This window comes from Pipistrellus hanaki, assembly GCF_964339955.1.
Source record: "Pipistrellus hanaki genome assembly, chromosome: 20".
NCBI classification, from domain to species: domain Eukaryota; kingdom Metazoa; phylum Chordata; class Mammalia; order Chiroptera; family Vespertilionidae; genus Pipistrellus; species Pipistrellus hanaki.
Genome location: NC_140522.1, coordinates 10,028,319 through 10,054,822, shown reverse-complemented (window position 1 = coordinate 10,054,822; position 26,504 = coordinate 10,028,319). Strand labels below are relative to the sequence as shown.

General features: G+C 42.9%; 1 protein-coding gene and 1 long non-coding RNA gene across 2 annotated transcripts in view; one reads left to right on the top strand and one right to left on the bottom strand.

The window, feature by feature from the left end:
- Positions 1–26,504, top strand: part of LOC311614275 — a 198,951-nt gene that overhangs the window by 32,467 nt on the left and 139,980 nt on the right. The window lies entirely within an intron of this gene.
- Positions 1–26,504, bottom strand: part of SDCCAG8 (SHH signaling and ciliogenesis regulator SDCCAG8) — a 191,577-nt gene that overhangs the window by 116,792 nt on the left and 48,281 nt on the right. The window contains exons 11-12 of the mRNA XM_084868881.1: positions 23,311–23,445; positions 19,860–19,976 (exon numbers count right to left, since the gene is read on the bottom strand). Of these exons, the coding sequence (XP_084725007.1) occupies positions 19,860–19,976; positions 23,311–23,445 (252 nt within the window). The remainder of the gene's footprint in view (positions 1–19,859; positions 19,977–23,310; positions 23,446–26,504) is intronic.

Sequence of the window (26,504 nt, the reverse complement as noted above, 5' to 3'; positions counted from 1 at the left end):
CATGAGCTTGCCACTCAAAAAGCACTGTAGACATTTGATAACTTAAAAATAAATTTTTACATAAGTTTAGTAAAACCAAATAATAATCTCATTGAAAGAAGTTCTAGTATACATTTCTCCTGCTTTCCCAAGCAAAGCTATCTGAAGAAATGAATGTAAAACCCACTGAAAATTATATATCGTCTTAATTATAAAGAAATATAAACTTTACCCTGAAAGATAAAATAGCAAAAAGGAACCATTGTACCCCAGTGACAGTGATTTATCCTTGCTACTAGAGATTATGTTACTTAAAAAAATCTTTTAATAATCTTTAGTATGCAGTAATTTATTTGTGTACATGAAGGAGAGAGTGGGAGAAAATAAAACAATACAGACTGGAACCCAAGAAGACTGGAACCCAAAGTCCTTGCACAAAGAAGGGAAGGAACCTGTGACTTGGAAACTGACAACTTGGATCATGTGAATTCATCACCCACAAACCCATGGCCAGGCAGCTGGCACTTCTATTAACTCGTAGATGTTAAGAATGATTTTACCGCTGAAACCGGTTTGGCTCAATGGATAGAGCATCGGCTTGGGGACTGAAGGGTCCGGGGTTCGATTCCAGTCAAGGGCATGTACCTTGGTTGCAGGCATATCCCCAGTAGGGGGTGTGCAAGCTGATCGATGACTCTCTCTCATCGATGTTTCTAACTCTCTATCTCTCTCCCTTCCTCTCTGTACAAAATCAATAAAATATATATATTAAAAAAAAAAAAGAATGATTTTACCAAATCACTAATAAGAATTTGTCTGGCACTACACTAACCACCTGTGGCTATTCAAGTTCATTATAATAAAAAATCGAGTTCCTCAGTTGTATTAATCACGTGATAAGTGCTCACCAGCCACATAGGGATCATGGCTGCCATATCGAACAATGCAGGTATCAAGTATTTCCATCCTCCCAGGGACTTCTGTTGGGTAGCACTGCTCTAGAATACGCAAATTTGATTTCTCAGACTCACTCTCCAAACTAGATTCCTGGAAAACCAGCCTGTGAGACTAAAAGGACATCATAGGCGGTGATAAGTCACGTTAGGGAGGAACAGAAGGAGCTGTGTCCTCTGCTGATGCCATTCTAGAAGTTCTGCTCGTGGCATCCTTACGAGGACACACGGCGGAGATGTAATACGTTTCCAGCGCAGGCCTCATGGTGACACTCGTGTCAGCTATCGTATTGGAGTGCTCACCATCTGTTCCAACAAGCGAAGTAAGACAATGTGAATTAACATGATAGAGAAAGGACATGAATGTTTCCATTGTGCTAGGAATAGACGGCTCTAAACACATACAAGTACATACACATCCACGCAGACTCTGTAAATGATGGGCGATTTATGAGAATTTCAAAATTAATTTCAACCATACAGAATATTTATCCTTCAAACTGAAATCAGAACATCAACCAATACATTTTATTTTTTTTATTTAATTTATTTTTTTAAAAATATATTTTATTGATTTTTTACAGAGAGGAAGAGAAAGGGATAGAGCAGGGGTCCTCAAACTTTTTAAAGTGGGGGCCAGATCACAGTCCCTCAGAGAGCTGGAGGGCCGGACTATATGAACTACTAATTCCTACTGTAACACCTCAGCTGCGCTCACTGCCCAAAAAACCTGGCGGGCCGGATCAGACTCCTCTGCGGGCCGCATGTGGCCCGCGGGCCGTAGTTTGAAGACCCCTGGGATAGAGAGTTAGAAACATTGATGAGAGAGAATCATCCATCAGCTGCCTCCTGCACACCCCCTACTGGGGATGTGCCCGCAACCAAGGTATAAGCCCTTGACCGGAATCGAACCCGGGACCTTTCAGTCCGCAGGCCGACGCTCTATCCATTGAGCCAAACCGGTTTCGGCACATTTTATTTTTTTAAAGTAAAATAAGTCTGGAGTTGTTTCTTACAAAATGAACTACCATAAAAACAGGAAGGTTTCTCTTCTGAGGGGAAATCCTCATGTAAGAAGGTTGGTCTTTTCAAAGGCTTTCACAAAAGTTTCATAGGTTTTTCTCTCTTGTGAAAACAAGTACAAAAGCTAAGATAAAAGAATTAATACAGAAAAAAAAAATCTATAGTTACTCCAAACTCAAGTGTTCATTATAACTGTTGACTTTTATCACTATTTGAAAGTTATTTAATTACCTATTGAGAGAATCACCCTAAGCAAACATAACATAATTTCAATTTAGGAAAATAAATGGCTAATTTATTCCCTTAGACAATCCCTTCCCAAGCCCTCAGTACACTACAGTAAATATTTTTGAGTTCCTGCGGTGTGCCTACTGTGCCTGACATTGTACAGTCTGCGTGTTATGTTATATATATAATCCAGATGGCCAATTACACATATATCTCCAGTCTGTCCACTCTTCACCTCACTGTCTTTATTGTCCTTCACAACTATTAAAATATACACTAATTCCCTACCATTTTGCTAAAAAAAAGCAAACCCAATGAAACATCTCATTTCTTGTATAATTTCCTCCTCAAATACACAGTCATCTGGGCTATAATAAGTAACAAAATTATCACAATGATCACAATACATTTCTTTAGTTATAAAAATTGATAGCAGCCACTGTCTTCTCAGCAGTAATAGTAAGGCTTCAGGGTTCATGTTAAATAAAGTTTAACCATAATTTTCACATTATATTACCATATTTGGGATAATTTTGTTCCTTCTATCTCTGTATATTAAAGCTATTGATATTTTTCAATAGAACAATTCAATTGAACATACATTGAAATATATGATTAAAATAATTTTAGTATAGTATTGCCCATGACTATTTACATATTGTTGTTATCATGATATTCCCTGTGTATAGAATTATGACTAAACAGGAATAAAAAATAAGAATAAATAGAAAACCACCTGAAAACAATTTCAGTAAACAAGAGAATGAAAGATAAGGGTGTTTTCCTATCTCTAAAGGTAAGTGTCAATGAAAGTTAAGTGTCAATGAGCTGAAGTAACGCTATTTCTGAAGTTACATCTGATTATGCCACAGGAAATCCTTTTCAGCTAATTTAAATATGCGAAGTTCATTACCTATTTATGATTTAGAAAAGACCTTTTTATTATTAAATGTATCTACAATGCCTTCAGGCTCTCATTGCAAGACTAAAGATACTTACGATACATCAAGAATATCATTTATAATTCTAAACGATAGCTATTTTTTAACTTTTTTTTTTTCAAAATTGACACTATTTTACCTTGAATGACTTACAGCATAAAGGTCATTACAATGTGGATTTCAACGATTTCCTATATTTCCAATTTATGTTTCAAATGTCTTATTTTCTCAGACACTATAATTACATAAGTACCTATATAATATTTAAGTATGCTTTTCAAAAAGTAAAAATATATATATATATATATATATATATATATATATATATATATATATATAGTAGGTATAAGAGTACTGACAACTACAAGAACATAATTTCTTAAGAAAACTAATAAATAATTCTGGTAATATTCCAATAATAAACATGTTTTCAGTTGTGGTATCACCTATTAAAAACTGTGTAAAATAACTTGGCCTATTTATTCTTACCCACAAAACTGACAAATCCAGCAAAGCAAATGCGTCTCTTAGATAATACACCCGTTTTTATTACGTTTCAACCAGAGCAAATTGAAACTCTTATACTCAAAGCTACTTTTTTTTAGGAGTTAGCAGAAATATGTCAGTTAAACATTATGTTTTCTAAAGGGAACGTACAAGGAAGTTTGGGGGATATTTTGCATTTAACTTTCAAGACGTCAATGTCCGTTTTTAATTTAACAAATGTAATTCCTCTCCTATCATACTGTGCTGACCATTTATGATTTAGAAAAGACCTTTTTGTTATTAAATGTATCTACAATGCCTTCGGGTTCTCATTGTGAGACTAAAAATACTTCAAATACATCAAGAGTATCATTTATAATCCTAAAGTATAGCTATTTTTTAACGTTTGTTTGTTTTTTTCAAAATTGACAGTATTTTACCTTGAATGATTTGCAGCCATAAAGGTCATTGCAATGTGGATTTCAGCAATTTCCTATATTCAACAAATAGAGGAATGTGCTCCTACTAAAGCATTTGGGAATTAACTGCCCTGTTTACATCAAGATTTTGTTTAATAAAAACACAGGCCTTAAAAAAAAAAAAAAAGATACAGTTAGAGACAGAAGACCCCTCAGTCAGCATCTCCATCTACCCCCTCCCTTTGCAGAGGGGAGCACGGGTCCAGGGGTGAAATGACCCCCTGAGATGCACGGACCGGACCGGAACCCAGGTTCCGGATTCTCCACTCACCCCGCTTCCCTCCGCGTGTGGATAAATGCCAAACCACAGCGCTAACTCGGTTACGAGCGCAAACAAGCTTCTATTGGCAATAATTAATTTTTTTAAATGCAATCAAGAAAACACATCATCTGTTTCTCCTCTGACAACTGTTACTCAACAATAAGTTTTGCTCCCTGCTCTGCGTCTTCTCTCATTAAATCCTGTCAATCTCTGACAATCAGAACACATGTCGGGCTCAGACCCCCTTTCTGAGAAACTGGCTTTTCCAAGACGATACACGTCAGTTCTTAATTAAGAGGGATAAAATCTTTTATTCGATTTTACTTTTACTTTTACCAGTATGCCTGGTCAGTACAGATGTGGGGGCAAATCAACTCTTTCTTTTCTCTCAGACCAAAGAAGCTCAGCCATTTAGACCTAACTCATGATCTCACTCGTTTGTGGAATACGATGAACAACATAAACTGATGAACAAAAATAGATCCAGAGACAGAGAAACATCGATCTGAACGTCAAACCTCAGGGAAGGTAAGGGAGGGAGGGGGTAAAGGGGGAGAGATCAACCAAAGGACTTGTATGCATGCATATAAGCCTAAGCAATGGACGCAGACACCAGGGGTTGGGGGCATGAGTGGGAGGTGGGGGGTAATGGGGGAATAAGGACACATATCAAATACCTTAATCAATAAAGATATTAAAAAAAAAATCCCAGCCTTTAACTTCAAATGGAGTAACTTTATTTTATAAGAAGCAGTATTTTAATTTTTCTCTACATCAGCTTCAAATGACTGGGAAAAGGAGACCCCTGTCTACGTAGCCTTGACCTCCTGGCAGTGCAGACAATGGAACATGGTGCTTCCCAGACAAAGACACTGCACCAGTGAGGTCCCCGCTCTTCCCACCTACTCAGGGTCTGACCCTGGGCGCCTCTGGTTACAGAGATCAACATCATTGATCTTTCACCTCCTACATGCTCTTGACCGAATCGAACTTGGGACCTTTCAGTCAGCACAGGAAGCAGGGTATGACTGAATGCACAGCTCCAACATTCAGACCTACAGGCTGTGGGATGCTTCCATTCAAAACATCTGACCATCAAAACAGCTTGTCTGCTCAACTCACCTCTCAGCCGCCATCCTGTTGTACGAGACCCAATGGATCCTCTCCCCCACTGGAGAACTGGACCGTTGAACCTTATCTTGGTGGAAGGTGTGCACCTCAATTAATGAGATGTTCTTATGTGGAGAGGAAACAGCAAATTTTGACAACAAGACTGGGTTTATTTTTAGAGACATAACCGATTGGGGGGAAAAAATAAAACTTTCTGCACTGAGGCATGGTGTATGTGATCTCACCTTATGGGGGAGTTTTTAGAAAACTCCCTTTCGCTGTGGGTTATATAAATATTTCTGTGGCATTCTATTTGTGGAACGTAGGAATTCATCAAACTTTGCTTTCACTCAAAAATAACCTAGCTAATTGTGGAGAGAAGCATCCAGAGTAAAGAAGATGCTCCAGCTAATAAATATTTTGAGTATAATCCTTTTAAATTAACAGCATCCACATACAAAGAAGTAAATACACCTATTCGTTTATTGAGCACCTATTCAATCATAACAGTTCTATGTGTGTAAACAGCGTTTCATAGTTTAGCAAACACTGTCATGGGCATTACTGAATTTATATGCTGTGACAGTTAGAAAACTAAGATCATTTCTGTTTTCACTCATTTCCAAAAAGAAAAATAAAACAGGTGTAGAACAGATAAATACAGGGTAATGACTGGGATAGAATGAAATTTTTTTTTTTGAGATATAACTGACCTACCATATTGGTACAACATAATTATTTAAACAGTAGTGTATGGACAGAACACTTTTAAAAGGATTCATGCAATAGAAGGAATCAAGGAAACCTCAAAAAATAATTTTACAGATTCTAATTTCTCAAATTTCCAATTTAGTCCACTTATCCAGGTTTAGATGAAAAAAAGAAACCACCTGAAATTGCAGGCAGGCCCGTTCCCCTTCCATGTGGAGTTTCCCAACAGATCCTGCCAACTACGGATCTGCTCCATCTTGACAAAAGCCCTCCGAATTCATGCCTAATTCCCACAACTATCTGCCACCAGTGTAATCTTCTGGCATGTGGCTCGGTGCTACTTGAGCACACTACTTGTACATAGTAGGTACAAAATTACGTGTCATTTGATTTGACTGGAATCATTTGGAAGAAGGTAAGTGGTCTCGTTCTTTAACAGGAAAACAAACACATCAGTTTAAAAAAAAAAAAACACACATGGAAGATAGAAAATATCAAGCTACAGCGGGCAGGGCTGTGTTCTGTAAACCACTGATTTTAATGAGGTCATTAATGATGTGTTGATCAAATTTGCTTGACATAAACCTGAGAGGAGTCATTTGTTACAGTAAGACGTCGAAGACAAAATCCAAAAGAGTTCAGGCAATGATAGGTCCAAATTCAAATGATCATGTTTCAGAGAGACAAATGAAAATACCTATTTTTAAAATATATATTTTATTGATTTTTTTTTTACAGAGAGAAAGAGAAAGGGATAGAGAGTTAGAAACATCAGCTGCCTCCTGCACACCCCCTACTGGGGATATGCCTGCAACCAGAGTACATGCCTTTGACTGAAATTGAACCTGGGACCTTTCAGTCCACAGACCGACGCTCTATCCACTGAGCCAAACCGGTTTCGGCTGAAAATACGTGTTTACTGCCCAGTTGTAGGGCAGCAGACAGGGTGCCATTAGAGGTCTTCACTGAACTTAAGGCTCAATAAGAGTTCACCTTGAGACGTTTGATAACCACATAACCAGTGGGAACTGGATCTAAAGTTAGATTAATAGACGCTTAGAGGACAGCCCCACTTCTAGGCTGGTCAGGTCATAATAAAAACACCTTGTTATCTTTGTGGAAAACTGACTTATTGCTGAGTAGAATTCTGGTGACTCCTTCCCATCACAGTGAGTCACCCCTTCTAATGCATCCTCCTTTTATCACGTTTCACTTCATTATCCAACTATGAGTTGTCTGGGCAATAAATATATTTTATTTCTCATTGCAATCCCTGTGCCTATTTGTGAGGGACATGCACTCCCACACATGTATTACACACATAGGTTATCAGTAAGTATCCTCTATAATAAAAGGCTACTATGCAAATCGACTGAACAGCAAAACAACCGGTTGCTATGATGCACACTAACCACCAGGGTGCAGACGCTCAACACCGCAGAAGCCAAGCTCATGGCTGGCGAGCGCAGTGGCAGTGGTGGGAGCCTCTCTAAGGATGTCTGACTGTTGAGGGCTCCCGGACTGCAAGAGGGAGCAGGCTGGGCTGAGGGACACCCTCCACCCCGCCCCGAGTGCAAAATTTGTGCACTGGGCCTCTAGTTAATAAATAAATCAATGCATAAAAATGAAGTAACACTCAGCTCGCTCATTGTCAAATCATCTATAAAACCAAGGGGACGGCCGAAACCGGTTTGGCTCAGTGGATAGAGTGTCCGCCTGTGGACTGAAAGGTCCCAGGATCGATTCCAGTCAAGGGCATGTACCTTGGTTGCGGGCACATCCCCAGTGGGGGGTGTGCAAGAGGCAGCTGATCGATGATTCTCTCTCATCGATGTTTCTAACTCTCTATCCCTCTCTCTTCCTCTCTGTGAAAAATCAATAAAATATATTTTTAAAAAACCAAGGGGACGGATGGAGTCATTAAGGCCTTTGTGGCTCTCAGTCCCCACCAAGCCATTGCTCTTTGCTGCCTGAGGTCCTCTCTTTGGTCCTTCACCTGTGGCCTCTGAAACAAGAGAGACTGAAGATAAAAATCACCATCACGGATTTTATTTCTACGGGGTTAAAAAGCATCTTCCAAAAAATGCCAAGTGAAATTACTCTCAACCACCGGCAGCAGTCAGGTGCGGGGGTGGGGGCTGTGGGAGGTTGTCATAGCAATTACGGCTTTAAAAATCCATTAGTGTGGATCCTCCCGAAAACACGATGGGCTTGTGGTCCTGCTGCCTCCTCTGAGTCACGGTTTGACGGGAGGCAGCGTCAGCAGAGGAAAAGCCCAATGTTCTCAGGGTAAATGTCTTTTCTCATTTTTCCTCGTCCCCCTGCCCCCTTTTCTTCTACTCTTCCTGCTTTCGTAGCTGGAACAGCAGGGAGGCCCTTCTTTCTCTCCTGGCTGAGGAGGTGAGTCTAAGGCCAGTGGTTGGGAAACACATTAGCCCACAGAGCCAGACATCAACAGGACAAGGATGGATATTTCTTTGGAGAGCCACATTTTTTAAACGTAACCTTCTTCTAACGCCACTTCTTCAACATAGACTCCCCCAGGTTGTGGTATTTTGTGGATGAGCCACACTCAAGGGGCCAAAGGGCTGCATGGTTTTTTCAATGGTTTTATGAATACTATGAAGCGAGGAGGAAAGTTCTCTGTGTTTCTAGAAGCTTTGGGGGGGTGGGGGGGAGTGGATATGGAGAAAACCTCAGCTGCCATTTAGCCCAGCTCCTTGCTCACTGGCAGCAACAGTGGTTCTCTCAGGGTTTGCTCGGGAAGTCAGCTGACCAGCCAGGTCGAGGCCCCGGGGCTTCGGACTCAGCGTCCGTAGCTCTAGTCCTGCCCCGTGTATCCGTGTCCACCCGCCCATCAGTCTGGAGTCTCCTACAAACCATTAAACAGCCACCGCCAATTCTTCGTCCTAAGGTGCTAACCCCACTCGATTCTCACACTGACAACAAAATGAGATTTTAGAGTAGTAGGTTACCCGGAATTTGAAAATCCTAACATTGTTCCACTATGTAGAGAATACTGCAAAGGAAATACAAACCGTGCAAATGTCCCCAAAATAGGACTCTGTGCCTGACTGCAGGGTGTGCAACAGGTTAAAAACAGGCAATTACATGGGATTCTGGAGCTCACGGGAGCCCATGTCCTAGGGAATCTTTTATAACAGACCTGGCACTTGAGATCCTGAGGTTATTTATACAGTTCACTATGCAGTCAAAAGACACACACGTCCCTGCCAAAACTGGTGTGGCTCAGTGGATAGAGCGTCGGCCTGCGGACTGAAGCGTCCCAGGTTCAATTCCGGTCAAGGGCATGTAGTACCTTAGTTGCGGACACATCCCCAGTGGGGGGTGTGCAGGAGGCAGCTGGTTGATGATTCTCTCTCATTGATGTTTCTAACGCTCTCTCTCTTCCTCTGTAAAAAATCAATAAAATATATATTTTTAAAAATCAATAAAGTATCTTTTTAAAAAGACACACACGTTCCTTGAATGCATCCTCCTTCCCTGCCCCACCTTAGCCCCTCCTCCTCCCAGCTGCATTGGGGACCTTGCAACCAAAATGCCCTCCTCCCCCACCTACACTGGGCAACACCTGAACCTCCTTCAAGGAAGTCACCTCTCCCTATTCCAAACCACCGCACCCTTTTCTTAAAAATCCATTTTTCATATGTTTTTATTGATTTCAGAGAAGGAGAAAGAGAAACATCAAGGATGAGAGAGAAGGACTGATAGGCTGTCTCCTGCAGGCCCCACACTGGGGATCGAGCCCAACCTGGGCATGTGCCCTGACGGCACTCAACCACTAAGCCATGTCAGCTGGGACCCCCTTTTTTTCTTTTTTTTTTCTTTTTAAAATATATTTTTATTGATTTTTTTTTTACCGAGAGGAAGAGAGGGAATAGAGAGTTAGAAACATTGATGAGAAACATCGATCAGCTGCCTCCTACTGGGGATGTGCCCACAACCAAGGTACATGCCCTTGACCGGAATTGAACCTGGGACCCTTCAGTCCGCAGGCCGATGCTTTATCCACTGAGCCAAACCAGTCAGGGCTCCCTTTTCTTTATTTATATTCACATGGATTCCTTAATTATTTTTAAATATATTTTTTATTGATTTCAGAGAGAAAGGGAGAGGAAGATATAAAAGCATAAATGATGAGAGAGAATCACTGATCGGCTGCCTCCTGCACGCCCCACACTGGGGATTGAGCCTGCAATCCGGGCATGTGCCCTGACCGGGAATCGAACCGTGACCTCCTGGTTCATGGGTTAACGCTCAACCACTGAGCTACACCAGCCGGGCTCCCACACCCTTTTGTAGTTTGCTGATGATAGTTACCATGTTCTCTTTGACATAATTATTTGCATTTCTGTGTTACAGAGTCCCTTCTTTAAGAACAGAGATTCATTCTAGGCCAGCATAGTGCCTGCAGTATCTGGTTGTTGAATTAAAGCAACAAGTCAAATTTAGGGCAAAGGGATTCTAAATTTGGATTCTAAATTTGTAACAGTGTCTGCTCTCCTCACAACGTGGCCGAGTCTCACTTTAAAGTGCATGTAAACGGTCATCTTAAAGCGATCACTGCGAGGAACAGGCAGCACCACATAAGAGATGCTCCAGAAACTGCTGAGTGAAAAAAGGGAAAGACCAAAATGATATCTAGGCTATGTTTACTGCCTGCAAATATCATATATGCATATGGACCAAAAGTGGAAGGTAAAACAGAGACATGAAAACAATTTGCTCTACTGGGTGATGCAAATTATTGGCTTCTGTGCGTGTACGTATGTTCATACGACAAATATTGTTTTAAGTATGTACATATGCGGTAATTAGTAATATGTTCCCTGGATATCGGGACTAATATTTCCGGGCTGTGAAAAAGGCATGTGTACTGTCCTCCGTGTAACGCCTCTCAGCTTGCGGGTCGCAGGGACACTCACTCAAGGAAACGCAGATGTGGGACCTGAGGGGAGGGTCTGCCAGGTGGGCCTGTTGGCCTTGTAAGTCCAGCTTTTTTTAAGTCAAAGTTAGCGCCTTTTTTTTTTTTTTTTTTTTTAAAGGAACAAAATATGAATCATCCAATGAAACTGAAAATAAAGGAAAAAATATGTTTTAGGGCCAGTTGTTGACAAATCTTATGTCTTCCTTAAAAATAGTCCTTGAGCCCTAACCGGTTTGGCTCAGTGGACAGAGCGTCGGCCTGCGGACTGAAAGGTCCCAGGTTCGATTCCGGTCAAGGGCATGTATCTTGGTTGCAGGCACATCCCAGTAGGGGGTGGGCAGGAGGCAGCTGATCTATGTTTTTCTCTCATGGATGTTTCTAGCTATCTCTCCCTTCTTTTCTTTAAAAAATCAATTAAATATATATTTGAAAAAATATTCCTTGAGAGCTGGCCAGCGTTGCTCAGTGGTTGAGCATCGACCTATGAACTGGGAGGTTCTGGGTTCGATTCCTGATCGGGGCACATGCCAGGGTTGTGGGCTCGATCTCCAGAGGGGGTTGTGCAGGAGTCAGCCAATCAATGGTTCTCTCTCATCATTGATGTTTCCATTTCTCTCTCGCTCTCCCTTCCTTTCTCTCAAATCAATTTATATATATTCCTTGAGCTCAGCTTACAGTTTTACATTCCTTCCTGAGGCAAATCTGTATCAAAATGTTAGGTCCATTGGGCATGTTTTGTTTCCTACCTGCGCCCTCTTCTCTTAAACAGCCTTAAACTGCGATCTGCAGATAAAGGTTTGGCTCATTCATTTGACTTTTACAACTACGTTACTATGGGAATCGGCATTATTGTCTCTGCCTGGACACAAATGCTTCTCTGCGGAGCACGTGAAGTGCATGTATGATCCAGGTTCGAACCACGGACACGGTGACTCATCGCCAGATCCCCAAGGACTCCCACTGGGAGGATCTGGTCCCACTGCCTGCCCCTTTGGGGACACACACACACACACACACACACAATCAAACGCACTTTCTTCCTGCTCATGTTGCGACCGTCCCAACAAAACTGTGATTTAAAACGAAGACACGAACTTCACACGGCGTTTTAGAAAAACAGTACGTGCAATAATCGTCTTTTAGTTCTTCCCATAATCCTGTTTGGCCCATTCCAGCCTCACTCCGGCGAGAACAAAAGGGGCCCGGCGGTTAGACAGACGCCCGGCTGCGGGATTTTCTCAGGATTCCTGGCCGGGCTGCGAGAAGAACACAGGCCCCTCTAAGCCACCGCACAATGCTTCGGGGCTTGCTTAGGGCCGATGTTGTAAAAAAGAGGCATGCTTGCATCACACGCGGGACCAGATTCCCCTTCTCATGGGCGGGAGCCAGCACGAAGTTCACACTCCATTAATTTGCACTTGTCGATCGGCTGCTTTGCAAGTATTTTTAGGGCATGTTCAAACGTGTGCCCCGTCTCCTCATCTAGAATAGGAACTCCCTCAGGGCAGGGCCCGGGGCTCCTGGTGACCACTCCCCGGGGTCCTGGGCAGGCCGGGCCTGGGGAAGGACAGGTGCCTGGTGAGGAGCAGGGAGAGGGTTCTCTGAGCCTCCAGCAAGGAGAGAGAGTGGAGCCTGTAGACGCCAGAGAGCCTCTGTCATCACCAGGGCCAGTGATTGCATGTGCCAGCGACAGGCCCAAGTGGCCCCTGTCCCAGCCATTTCTGAGACACAGAAGCGCCACAGCGGGTGGCAGCTGCAGGCTCGGGAGCCCAGCTCTCAGAAAGCCATCGAATGCCTCCCCCTGCTCCCCAAAGCCTTGCAGAGAGAGGGTGCAGAAGCAGACACAGCAGGGAGCGGCGCTGAGGGCTATTTGCTGTATCTGTGGGTGCTACCGTGTTTCCCCCAAAATAAAAGACAGCCTCCTAAAATAAGACCAACTTACAGGTTTCCTTCTGAGTGAAATATAAGGCATCCCCCCCGAAAATAAGGCCCCCCTAGGCTAAACATGAGAGATTTGGTCCACTGATTCTGAAAGAAATAGAATCACAAGAAACTCACCAGGAAATTCAGGAATTGGATTGTTAGGATGATGTTCCAGAAGATGATGACATGATTGTCATCGAATAAAAGAGTAAATTCTTGATACTGTAGGATTCACAGTGTGTCTGGTTTGTGCTGACAACCACCGTACTACCGTACCGTATACAGGTAATACATTTCCTTTATTTTCATTTAACGATAAATATGTACCGTATTCTTCTTCATGGACAAATAAGACCTCCCCTGAAAATAAGACCTAGCGCATCTTTGGGAGCAAAAATTAATATAAGACACTGTCTTATTGTCGGGGAAACAGGGTACAAGTGGAGGAAGCTGATGCACCACCAGCCCCGTCACAGGTACACTGAGCCGATTCAGGGATGTTTGCAGAATCCAACAGAAGGCGGCGGGCCTCGGCGGGTCTTCAGAAAGCCCCATTCCCGTTGCAACCATCTCTTCCCATCTTCCTACGGCCAGAACCTTCCTATTTCTGGCCATTGTGTGGCCAGTTCTATGAACAAATCCCTTTGTTCTTATCCTTTCCATTTCCAGGTGTGTCGCTTTCTCCCAGAAAGATTCGGTCAAGTCCTTGAGGATGCTGTGTGATAGTCCAGTCTTCTCGCCGTGAAAAAGGTAGTCTGTCTGCCCTAGCCGGTGTGGCTCAAGGAAAAGAGTGTTGGCCTGCAGACTGAAGGGTCCCAGGTTCAATTCCGGTCAAGGGCATGTACCTTGGTTGCGGGCACATCCCCAGTAGGAGGTGTGCAGGAGGCAGCTGATCCATGTTTCTCTCTCATCGATGTTTCTAACTCTCTATCCCTCTCCCTTCCTCTCTGTAAAAAAAAAAAAAAAAAAAAAATCACAATAAAATATATTTAAAAAATAATAATCTTAAAAAAAAAAAAAATGTAGTCCGTCGACTTTGCTTGATGGCTTTTATTTCTCTGGCTTTACCTCGGACTTTCCAGGCGTCCTCTCATCTTTACACAAAGCCAAACAACACAGACTCATTAACTCAGCGGAAGCGGGAGATTACGCCTGCGCTGATACAGTCCGTGTGCAAAGTCAGCATGAAAGCGCTGAGTCATGCTCCTGCAGCCGTGAGCAAACCTCTTGCCCTAATGTTTCTGGCCAGAATTTTCCAGTGGATTTCTACCCTTAAATACCTGATCTCCTTACGCCACTCGGGTAATTCTGAACTTCAATGCTTCCTACTCAACAGTAGCCACAACTCCCAAGTTATAACCTTCACAATAGCAGTAAGAATGTCTTATCTCTAGAATTTTTTTAAAAACCAATCTAAAACCAAAATTGCACATGTAACATTTTAGATTTATACGCCCATGGAAGCCACTGTTAGCAACCACTCAGATAACGGCACTATAACCAGCCCTTCGCCCACGTGGCGGTGCCATCCAAGGAGTGAGACCCGGGCATGTGGCCTAGCTGCTGAGCCTTAAACACTGAAAAGCCATTCGGTTCTCATTTCAGATCACTGAGTCTCCTAACCCAAAGCTCCACTTTTTTAAAAAAAAAAAATTAAATTTTCTGCCAAGACCGGTTTGGCTCAGCGGATAGAGCGTCGGCCTGTGGATTGAAAGGTCCCAGGTTCGATTCCAGTCAAGGGCATGTACCTTGGTTGCATGCACATCCCCAGTAGGGGGTGTGCAGGAGGCAGCTGATGGATGATTCTCTCTCTCATCGATGTTTCTAACTCTCTATCTGTCTCCCTTCCTCTCTGTAAAAAATTCAATAAAATATATTTTTTAAAACATTAAATTTTTTGGGGTGGCGTTGGCTAACAGGACCAGACGGGTTCCCAGTGCACATGTCTGTGCTGCATTGTGCTCCAGCTCTCACAGGGCACCGGGAGCTCTCACAGCTGTGGCTCCTCCTCCAGGCAGGACTGACAAGCTTCCTGGGAAGGGTCAGACAGTAACCACCTCGTCTTTGTGGGCGACCCCTCCACTCTGCCGTAGGCAGCAGGCGGACACGTGCATGGGGCTGGGCTCTGGGACAGCTTGACCGTGCAAACAGGCAGCAGGGCCCGTGGCTACAGGTGGCCAACCACGTCTGCATGTGTAATGGGAACATACATGTGCATCAGGCACCCGCTCTGCCTGCCTGCCCGCCCCCGGCCTCGGTGGCTTCTGGGGCGTGAGAACAGAACGGGCAGTTCAATGCTCTGTGCGCTCTGGTTTCTCCCGTCTCCCCCTCCCGGACCCCGGGCAGTTCTCAGACCCTGTGCCCCCAGCTTCTTCTCCCCCAGCCCCGCCCTGGGACCTGCTGTCCTCCCCCGGGGCCTGTGCTCTGCTGCTGCCCCCTGTCCCTTCCCCTGGCAGGAGCCCGGCGGTGAGGCGGGAAGGTTGGTTGAGTGTGTAGCTCCTGGCATCTCAGGGCAGGACATGGAGGTGACCATCTACTCGGGGACTCAGTGCGGACCGCCTGGTCCCTGAGATCCAGGTACCAAGTGCGTCCTCTTTGGCGGTTGCAATCGCTAGGGGGTCGAGCATCTGACCCCCTTGGGATGGGAAGGATGACCCCCTCCCCTGCCCCCACAGGAGGCTTATGGGGGTCCTCAGCTGCTGGCGGGGAGCACCCAGAAGCCATGGCGCATGTGCAGGCTCAGTCCTGGGAGGTGTGTGTGGCCTGCACCCCCTCACCCCCCACAAGCATCCCTGGGCGGGAAGGACCACGACCTTGAGTAGCAGACAGAAAACGCCGTGGCAGGGCAGTGAGAGGGAGACGGCAGAGGAAAGAAAATGCTGGATCTTTCGCACCTGGAACCTCCCTCTTTCCCTGGATCGAAGCTCGGGGGGCTGTAAAGAATCCTCTTCTGCCAAAACCAGTGTGGCTCAGTGGATAGAGCGTCGGCCTGAGGACTGAAGGGTCCCGGGTTCGATTCCGGTCAAGGGAATGTACCTTGGTTGCGGGCACATCCCCAGTAGAGGGCATGCAGGAGGCAGCTGATCGATGTTTCTCTCTCATCGATGTCTCTGACTCTCTATTCCTCTCTCTTCCTCTCTGTAAAAAAATCAATAATAAAATAAAAGAATCCTCTTCTGAGATTCATCCACCACGACGGAAGCTGACTAAGGAAATCCCTCTCAGTTCGGAGCCAGTGACCTTGCCACGTGAGGGAGTAAGAGCTTCCTGCGCATGCCTCGATCTCCTATCTAAGACTCCGAATTCCCTTGTGATGGGTTTTAGGCACCAAAGGGCTCCAGTAGGACATGGTGAGGGGCTACTGCGGGGTAGCCAGCCCCCTACCCTAGTTTCCCACGGACCGATTCATATTTCTTTCAAATGAGGCCGCCTTATAGCTAGAGAGCACAATCAAATCACTGTGCATGAAGTTTAATGAAACAAGAGGCAAAGAAAGTTGAAATTTTATATTTCCTTTTCTTTCCCATTAAAGAAGGTAATGCTATCATATTCTACCATCCCTACTCTCCTGGTTTGGATAAACCAACTGTAAAGCCAATATTGTGGAGCTGGTGAAAGACAGTTGAATGTGGGTTGGGCATTAGATGATATTACAGAATTGGCGTGAATAGTCTTAGGTGTGATAATGACCTAGTGATCATGAGAACAAGTATTTCTTGGATGTACACGGAAGTGCTGATGGGTGAATAGGACTGGGATCTGTCTTAAAGAGAACTGGAGGAAGAAGACAACAAGAGAGAGAGGAAGACAGAGAAGACGGGAAGACAAGGCTGGTGATAATGAAGACAGAGGAAGGAGAGAAAAGATGGGAGACAGAGGGAAAAAGACTGGCAAAATGACGATGCTGCGAAAACGAGGGAATTCATTACAATATTCTCTTTATCCCCATATGTGTTTTTAAATTCCCCTAAGGGTGTGTGTGTGTGTGTGTGTGTGTGTATGCGAGCGTGCTTAGAGCCTACAAAAATTTTCTAATAAAAGTAAAGATGCAGATTTCTCATTGTCTTCCTTACCAAATGTCTTTTTTCCCCCCTAATTTTTTTATGTGCAAGAAGAAGCATCCTGTGAGGCTGACAGGAGCGCTCCGAGCTGAAGAGTACAAAGGAGCTGATGGGAAGGAGAATCCGCCCATGGATTCCTGGCACACAATGTATGCTTTAAAAGGAGAGAGAGGAGGGAGAGATCGCATTGTTGCTCTCCTGACCCTTCTCCCCGATTATGCCTCGGCCAGGGCTCGGGGTCACGGGGGAGAATGACTCGGTGGCCGACCATTTGCTCCGGTTTGTGAACATCAAAAAGCCCTTGTTCTCAGCATATTCCAAGCTCAGGCTCCCACCTACTTGGGAAATGTCCCGAGTGCTCAGATTAGCGCACACATGAATGAGATGACTCTATTGCGAGGATCGCCCCGCCGGGGCACCCGGAGAGGGCCGTCTTGTTACTGCGAATGGCCCGGCGTGCGACACTGAAGAAGTTAAACGCGCTCGGTGTTGGTGGAGGTATTGCAGATAAATGCTCCGCGGGCCCAGCTGCTGGAAGTCAAATGGAAATTTCTCTCCCCGGCGCAGATGGCGGGCAGGCCAAGGAGCGCGCGGGCCTCGCAGACAGAAGGTCAGGTCATGGCTGAGAGACCCGAGAACAATCGCCGCCCGGCTGCCCCGGGTCACCCTGGACCGAGACACCGCCCCTCTGTTCGCAGAGACTGTCTGTGCAGACAAAACAGTGGCGAGGGCTGCGGAGGACAGGGCCTCACGCTCTGTACTCACGCTCTGTCCCGGGAAAAAGGGTCGCAGGGACATCACAGACAATCACGTGGCTGTCGGAGGTCCTATTCCCAACTCTCTGATCCCCGAAAAATGCACATCTCTATCTAAATCAACACTCAACATCAAATGGACACTCTATCCTATAAAACCTTCTTTTAAAGACTTTGAGGTAGGCTTTTATCAATAGTTTAGAAAATTTATGAGAGGTCAGCGGGGGAAAGGAGACACAGGCAATACTGTAGGCACTACTTTAAACAATAAAGAATAAAAAATTAAAAATAAAACAACACTGAGAATCCTCGTAAAGCTGTTAGGGTTTCATATCTACAGGAACCGTTTACAAATGAAAACTGATCCCTTTAAAATCCTGCACCTTTAACCTCCACACTATCTCTGGTTCATTGCAATGAGACGTGAGGAATAACGGTAAAGGATTAACATGACAGAGACTCATTCGCATGTTTTTCATTTACAAGTGATATCATAATGCTATTGTTCCTGCAGTTTTTTGTTTTTTTTTTCTCTCTAGAAGATTAGAATGTGGATTTTAAATAACTCCAGAACTCTTCTTTGCTAGATTTTTCCAGTTAGCCCAACTCGTTATGCTGGCAGATGCTAGAGAATAACACAAAAGGTACAGAACAGTGCCAGCGAGTATTCTAAAAAGGATACTTTTTAGAAAGCCATAATACATCAGCCAAGGGGAGCTCCGTGTTAGGTCTGGAAGTCCTAACCTTCAGTCCCTGATAAAAAAGGACTGTCAATTCCATTATCAGGCACGCCCCCAACTGGACGGAACAAAATAGTCCCTTTATTTGTACACGTTAATCACGGAAATTCTTCTGAACATTTAGAATGCTGTAAAAACACTTTGACTTCAGCGGTACAAAAGCAGGATTTGCTTTTATTTGTTCAGATTTTCATTTAGTGCCATGGATTTCCATTTTGATTTGAAAAACGTTTTATACTAAGTTTCATTATTACTTTCATTTTCAATCTCTTGCCTAATTGTGTTTGTGTCTTAGAGTCTTGATCGGGTTGGAAGGGAAAACACGTTGGTGAATAGGACAAAAAGCTTTGAACTGGAAACATGTTTGTTTGTTTTTTATTTACTGAGGGCTAGCTACTTTTACATTGCAGCAATTTCTCCAAAATACTGATACTAAGACCTCAGTATCTTATTATTTTTATTTATTTAAGTTCTTATGGTTAAATGGACACTCTATATTATAAAATCTTCTTTTAAAGACTTTATGAGGTAGGCTTTTATTTGAGAAAATTTATAAAGAAATTTTTGTTTTAATTGAACGGATTTATCATCCTGCTTTCCTTGAATTGTAACATAAGAACAGAAAACCCAAATCAGCCTGTTAGAACTGCTTTCCTCCACGTTTTGTCCACTTTGTCGATTAAAATCAGGGCATCTATATGATCTCAACCAAATAGAAGATAAAAAACATCTGCGCAAACTGGAATTGAATAAGCAGAATTTTTTTGGAACATTTCTAATTTTGCTGTTTTTAGGCACCCCGAGCAAACGTCTTCATGGTTATCTTAGTTAAAACTGGCTTCACTCTGCCAACAATCAATTTGATTGACATATTTACATATCAACTCATCTCATCGTACAAATTTTAAACTTTTTCACTTAAAATTGGATTCAAGTTGGCATCTTTCGAGAACTTCGTGTACGTATATTTTAGGTTCAGACTGTGCATTAGAACATTTTTTTTAAAACTTTTGTAAGTAATAGATACACATATCCAAATGTATATTTATGACTGTCAGAATGGAAATTCATATGCATGCAGTTGTACCCTCACCACTTCATGTGAAAGGTGGTAATTTCAGGCAACTACAAGTGAAATTCTTTTAATAGTATGAACTGAATCGTTCCATTAGAACCAATATAATAGAGATGAATGACTTAGGAATAAAACCACCTCAGCTTCAGACGGAGCGTTCATGTGCTCACTGTGCCATGGCTTACCTGATCTTTCAGGTCAAGGTCCCTTTTAGCTTTGGCTCTGTACTCTCTGAGCTCCTTTTCTGCCTCCTCCTTCTCCATTTTGGTTTTATTCAATTGATAGCGCATTTCCCCACACACCTGTTAGAGGACAAAAACTAGATCAATGCTAGTAGCTGCTGGAATCCACCAGCCGATGCCTGCAATTAGATCTTTTGGTGCCCCCTAGAGGGCATGTAGATAAAAAACAGCACAATTCTTCTAAGAATGGCACTTTTCCTATTAGAATATCCAATATGATATTCTGTTAAGATGTGGAGCCAACACCAGGTATTGCTGAATATAACAATTTCAAACTATAGATAAAAAAATGCATACTAAGGAATTTAAGTAATGTTTCACGATTTCTTCTGTAAAATCAGAGTTTCAATTGCATATTACCATCCAAAATGCACTGTCATCTCAATTTTAAGTAGGTAAAATTATTAATGAAAATATTAAGCTATGGTATTATTCATGTAAATTCTTATGGTTAAATAGACACTCTGTATTATAAGACCTTCTTTTAAAGATTTTATGAGGTAGGCTTTTATTTTAGAAAATTTATAAAGAAGTTTTTGTCTCTGCTATTAGACTATATTATTGATATCTAGGTGTAGTAGCCGTATTAACTATAAGCTCTTTAGACAATGCCAATCTCATCATGCACAACAATGTATTTCAGCTAAAGAAAGATTGCCTGGTAAAGGTCATGGGCTGGATCTAAGCACATTCTGCATTCGTAACTGTAGATTTAGCAAAAAGGAAAATGTACATTTAAGTGAAATAATGCTAATGTATCATAAAATAATGAACCCACATCATGTCTTAAAAGTCTTTTCTACAGTTTTGTTTTCAATCTGTCGTCTCTACAGACATGACTATATTTGGAAAATGCAATTAGCAGATAAATTTATGTAAAGAAGTGATAAGCCTCGGGGAGAACGGAAGACTTATAGAGCGATGAATATAAACGATTCTGCTCCGTCAGCCTCTAATGGACCAAGACAAGTTTTAAAAATCATGTGTCACATAAGGTTATACTTGTCTGAAACTTGTCAAATTCGGTATTTCTCCAAAAAGGATGATTAGAACTTTGGAAATTAGTACCATCAATATTGAGGTACTAGAATCTTAGAAAACCTGTATGCATTTCCTATGTTCAAATAAAACATATCTTAAAAAATAAGCTATTCTGTGTTCCAAAGATATAGTGACAAGACAGAAAAAAAGCCAATAAGCTTTCCCCTAGTGGCCCACAAAAGCTAGAAAAATAGTAAAATTACTAAAAATTCTATTTGAAATTCAAATGCTTTCGGCGTGTGAGTTGATCTTTCTCATTTCAAATAATTAGTAATTTACATAAAGGCATTACTTTTAAAGCTAAATAACATTTAAAAATTAAGAGTGCCAGAAAAAAATAGAGGGTCCCTAATTTACTTTCTTTCTTAATTCTTCACTGTTTCAATCTATTTGATTTACCCTCATGAATGAAATGAAAATATCTAACTTGATAATACCAGAAAATAATAATTATACAACAATTATACAATCACAGTGTTTAAAACCCAACACCAACACAAAATTATTACATGTAACAAGTGTCTAAGCATTAGGTCTTATTGAAACTTATTTTATCCCTTTATTTTCTTTTTAAATTCCCTTGCCTTACTACTTTCAGTTTAGCATTTGTGAGTTTATCCATAACATTGAAATTCTATCTAAAATAAATTGACAAATAAATTGGACTAAAATTATATTATCTTTTGGTTGGAAGCAACCTCAATGCACTCCTCTGATGCCTGCGTCCCTCTGGACAATTCTAAGGACAGATTATGCTCATTCTTTACTGCACAGATTTCAACAGAAAGTTCTATGCCTACGATGAGCTGAGAACTCCGGCCATAGCTTTTATCCATAAATTGGATTAACCATGTTCATGCCTCTGCATCAGTTCTCCTACTTCTGCCCCTCTCTGCACACAAACGCATTTACTATGTGGGTAAATATGATGTTTTTAAACACCTACATTTGCTAGGTTGATTAAATTCAGGAAAGAGAAAGAAAAAGTAGGCTCCCTTTCCTACTGTAGGTTAAAGTTCACTTTAAAATTCATTTGAGCTGAAACCGGTTTGGCTCAGTGGATAGAGGTCTGAAATGTTCCGGGTTCGATTCCGGTCAAAGGCATGTACCTTGGTTGCGGGCACATACCCAGTAGGGGGTGTGCAGGAGGCAGCTGATTGATGATTCTCTCTCATTGATGTTTCTAACTCTCTATCCCTCTCTCTTCCTCTCTGTAAAAAAAAAAAAAATCAATAAAATATATATTTAAAAAATAAAATAAACTTTATTTGAATTACTAAATTATAAAACAACAATGGAATACAATAGGTCAAAATTTAGGAAAACACAGTGAGAAACAAAATTCAATATCAAAAGGGTATGAGTTTTAAAATAACCTGTGAATATATTGATGTAAAAAAATTCATTTAACTTATTACATCATGCATGCCATTATTTAGTTTCTTAGTGTTAAAGCAATTGATTACTGAAATTTACATGGACCTCTAGTGTTTTTCTTTTTCTTTTTTTTTTTTTTTTAATATATTTTATTGATTTTTGTACAGAGAGGAAGGGAGAGAGAGAGTTAGAAATATCAATGAGAGAGTCATCGATCAGCTGCCTCTTGCACACCCCCTACTGGGGATATGCCCGCAACCAAGGTACATGCCCTTGACCGGAATCGAACCCGGGACCCTTCAGTTCCCAAGCCGACGCTCTATCCATTGAGCCAAACCGATCTTGGCACCTCTAGTGTTTCTTAAATACGTACCTTACATCAGCCAGTTAAGACTATTAAACATTTTAGTACTAGGTTCACAACTTTGACAGCAAAAAATATGACTTTTAAAGTATAAATTTAAAGACCAATAAAATAATTAGCTGTAGCAGTAGAGCCTTGACTTCAGAGACCAAGTCTGAAAAAGAGATCAAGCCTGCAGATTTCATGTTAAGCACATGCCTCATGTTGTAAATACATGTCTTTTGGCATTATTATGAAGATCAGACGATCAAACCTATGCTGTATCTGGCAAAAATTACTTATAATTAGCAAGTTTTTTTTTTTGTTTTTTTAAAAAGCAACTGTTGTCAAATATTCCATCATTAAATAAAGCTTGCTTATTTATAAGTCTGTCTCAGCCACTGATCTCTTAAGCTCTCTGAGAATATGATTTGTGTCTAATTCATCTTTGTACAGTATTTGCAGCATCCAGCCAACAGTATGAACTCGTGAGTGACAATTAGGTGGACCATTTATTATCTTGAAATAACAAAACTTCTCCACTCCACACTTCTTTCTGAGCCTTGTTCATTAGGACAAGACGTTTCAAGGAAAATATGTAAGTAATGATTAAACTAAAATGCGGCTTTGTACCTTTGTGGCATCCGTTTCCCGGGAAGCGAGCTGGTTCTGAATTTCTTCGAGTTGGTTCACAGCTGAAACCTTCTCCCTTGTGGCCTTCTCCAGCTGGGCCTCCAGGTGGGCCAGGTTCTGAGACAGAGCCAACATCTGAAAGAGGAAGTCAGAGCCCTAAGCGATGATGTCATTTGACACCTGAGTAGTAAATACTGAGTTCACAGAGCCTCAGCCACAGAGCTTCTCTGAAAGCCCTTTCTCTGTGGATTGGTCTGTCCATTTCTCTGCCTCTTCAACCCATCTCTCCCCCATGACGTAAGCATGTACTTCCCTGGTCTCTCTCGTCATCGCGGAAAACATGTGACACGATGATAAAATCCAGGTGTTGGTTAAAACTCTAAGGTAAAAGATAGCAGACACCTACGCTGCGGGAGAGATGGACATGACTACATTTCAGAGCTTGTGCCAAGGATTCAGACGACTCTTAAACACAGGGCATAGAGGATTGATCGACTGGGAGAGCTGGAGGGGCCGGCACTTCAGAGAGAGCTACTGGTGGTCTTTGAAACGCCTCCTCATCACTGGAGGAGGCTCTCCGAGGTTCCCCAGCCTTCCCATGACCTCCTGGCCCATTCCCCCTGAGGGACTCCCCTCAGCCACATCTCCTCTCCTCCAGGAGGCCTCTCTGGCCCCCAGCTCCCAGCACAAGCAGAAGCGCCTTCATATATTCAGGGTTGCTCCTCAGTGAACGTGCACTGGGTGGTCCTTCCTGCTGTTTGCAGCCACCCACCGGCCATGCTCATTGGCTGCTGTCCATGCCGTCCTGGTGCTGAAGTATTCCCACTACCACCTCTGTCTACCCTGTGGCACCCCAGCCTCTGCACTTCTCACACTGCATTCAGCGTCTGTTTCCTCACCAGACCTTCTACAGTCTTCAAGGGCACGCTCCTCGAGAGGCACCGAATGTTTGGTAAATGCATTGGAAAACCAGAATAAATGGCTCTTCTGAGGGACTTTATGGGTACCCGGCAGTCAGATATCCTCTGAGGGGTCCCGGATTGGAGAGGGTGCAGGCTGGGCTGAGAGGACCCTCTCGTGCACAAATTTTGAGCACCGAGCCTCTAGTTTGTACATAAAATTATCTTTACTAATACCAAGCTACAAACCACCCTTACGCACATTCCAGTTCAAACCTAAACGTCAAAAGAAGCTCAATGTAACAATCAAAAACATTCATTTAAGTTCCTTAATAAAAAAAAAAATTCAAGTTCATGAATATCCACATCCTGAGTGTGTCATGATAGCTTCTCTGGAAAAGTACAGCAACCATAAACCAAACTTTAATGACCAGCTCCTAAAAATCATCTATGACTTCTGTGGAGCTGTGTATGGTAAACACAAGATCACTGTGTGGTTTTTTTTGAAGTAACTGCTAGATGTGTTAGCAGAAGCTCTCCTTGTAAATACTGAGTCCGTTTGCATGACAAGGCATGTAACACATCACACTCCATCCCTTCTGCCCCTCCCTCTGCCGCCTGCCACTTCTCCCCTCTGCCCGTTACCTGTCTGCTCCCTCCTGTCACCCACCCCGGGCCTCCCCTCCGAGTCACGCCTTCTCCGCCCCACGCCCACCATCTGGAAGCCAGCATCTCTCTGCGGGAGCCTCTCCATCCACATCTGTCGCAGCAACACGGACAGCTGCGACCCTGCGGTGTCCGGGGCGGCGGAGCAGGTAAGTCCTCTCCGCTCTGACAGGGCGAGCGGAGACAAGGACGCCCTGGTCGGGAGAGCCTGGCAGAAAACTCTGCCCTGACACGGCCCCCGGTGTGCTGGGCACGGGGTACAGCGGGCCTCCCGCCACGAGAGGCACAGAATGAAGGACTCGGCACAGGGTTCCTGCCAGGGAACCAGGTCAGGAAATGCATGGACCACAGAGGGTGCTCCATACCCAGATGAGGAACGACTGACTCGACGTACAAGCCCTAGGGGCTCAGTGCCACCAAAGACCATCTCTCTCTCTCTCTCTCTCTCTCTCTCTCTCTCTCTCTCTCTCTCTCTCTCTTTCTCTCTCTCTCTCTCTTTTAAAATATATTTTTATTAAAAAATTTTTTACAGAAAGGAAGGGAGAGGAATAGAGAGTCAGAAACATCAATGAGAGAGAAACATCGATCAGCTGCCTCCTGCACAGCCCCTAATAGGGATGTGCCTGCAACCAAGGCACATGCTCTAGACCAGAATCAAACCTGGGACCTTTCAGTCCACAGGCCGACGCTCTATCCACTGAGCCACACCGTTTAGGGCCCAAAGACCATCTCTTAAGACAACAAACACACACAGCGAGGACCTTGCGTGGGGCAATGATTAAAAAGCTCTCCAGGCAGAAGGCATCTGTGCCCCTAGAGATGCCCACACACATGGGATTGTTAAATTAAAATAAAGGAGAGAGGAGACAAATAATAAAAAGAAAGAAAGAAAGAAGATCTAAAGGTACAAGCCAGCACGTCTCGCTGCTAGAAGGTGGGAAGCCAGCTCTGGCAGTGACTAAGGACATTTACAACATCCTAATTCATTGATCCAGCTCCCTCCCCGATTAACTGCCTGACACATTCTCTCTGAATCCCCTGGAGGAAGAATGGTATTGGATTAATTTCCCATTGAGAAAAGTGAGATTAGGTAAATGAAGTCATTCGCCCAAGTTCATTCAAGCTAATAAAGAAAAAGCAGGGCTAGGCTTTATATTCAGAGCTGTCTGCTTTTACTCACAGGAAGACCCAAGAAATCTATCTAATAAGCCAGAAGCTAAAATGTATGAAATGCCCACGCTAAGTTAGGTATTGTGTTAGATACCGTATTTTTCGGACCATAAGACGCACCAGTTTTTAGAGAAGGGAAATGAAGAAAAAAAGATTCTGAAACAAATAGTGTCCTAAAATATTTTATGTGCATTAAAACCCAACATCACAGTCATAAACACATGTAATCAACCCTGTAAAGTAAACAGCAGCATTTAGAACCATTTTAGAGCCGGGCAAGCACACAGAGACCACACAGAGCTGGGCAAGTAAAAAAACTTTTTTTTAAAGTATATGTGTAGGCTATATTTGGACCATAAGACGCAGGGACTTTTTCCCCCCACTTCTGGGGGAAAAAAAGTGCTTCTTATGGTCCGAAAAATACGGTACTTTCAAAACATTATCTCATCGAATTCAATC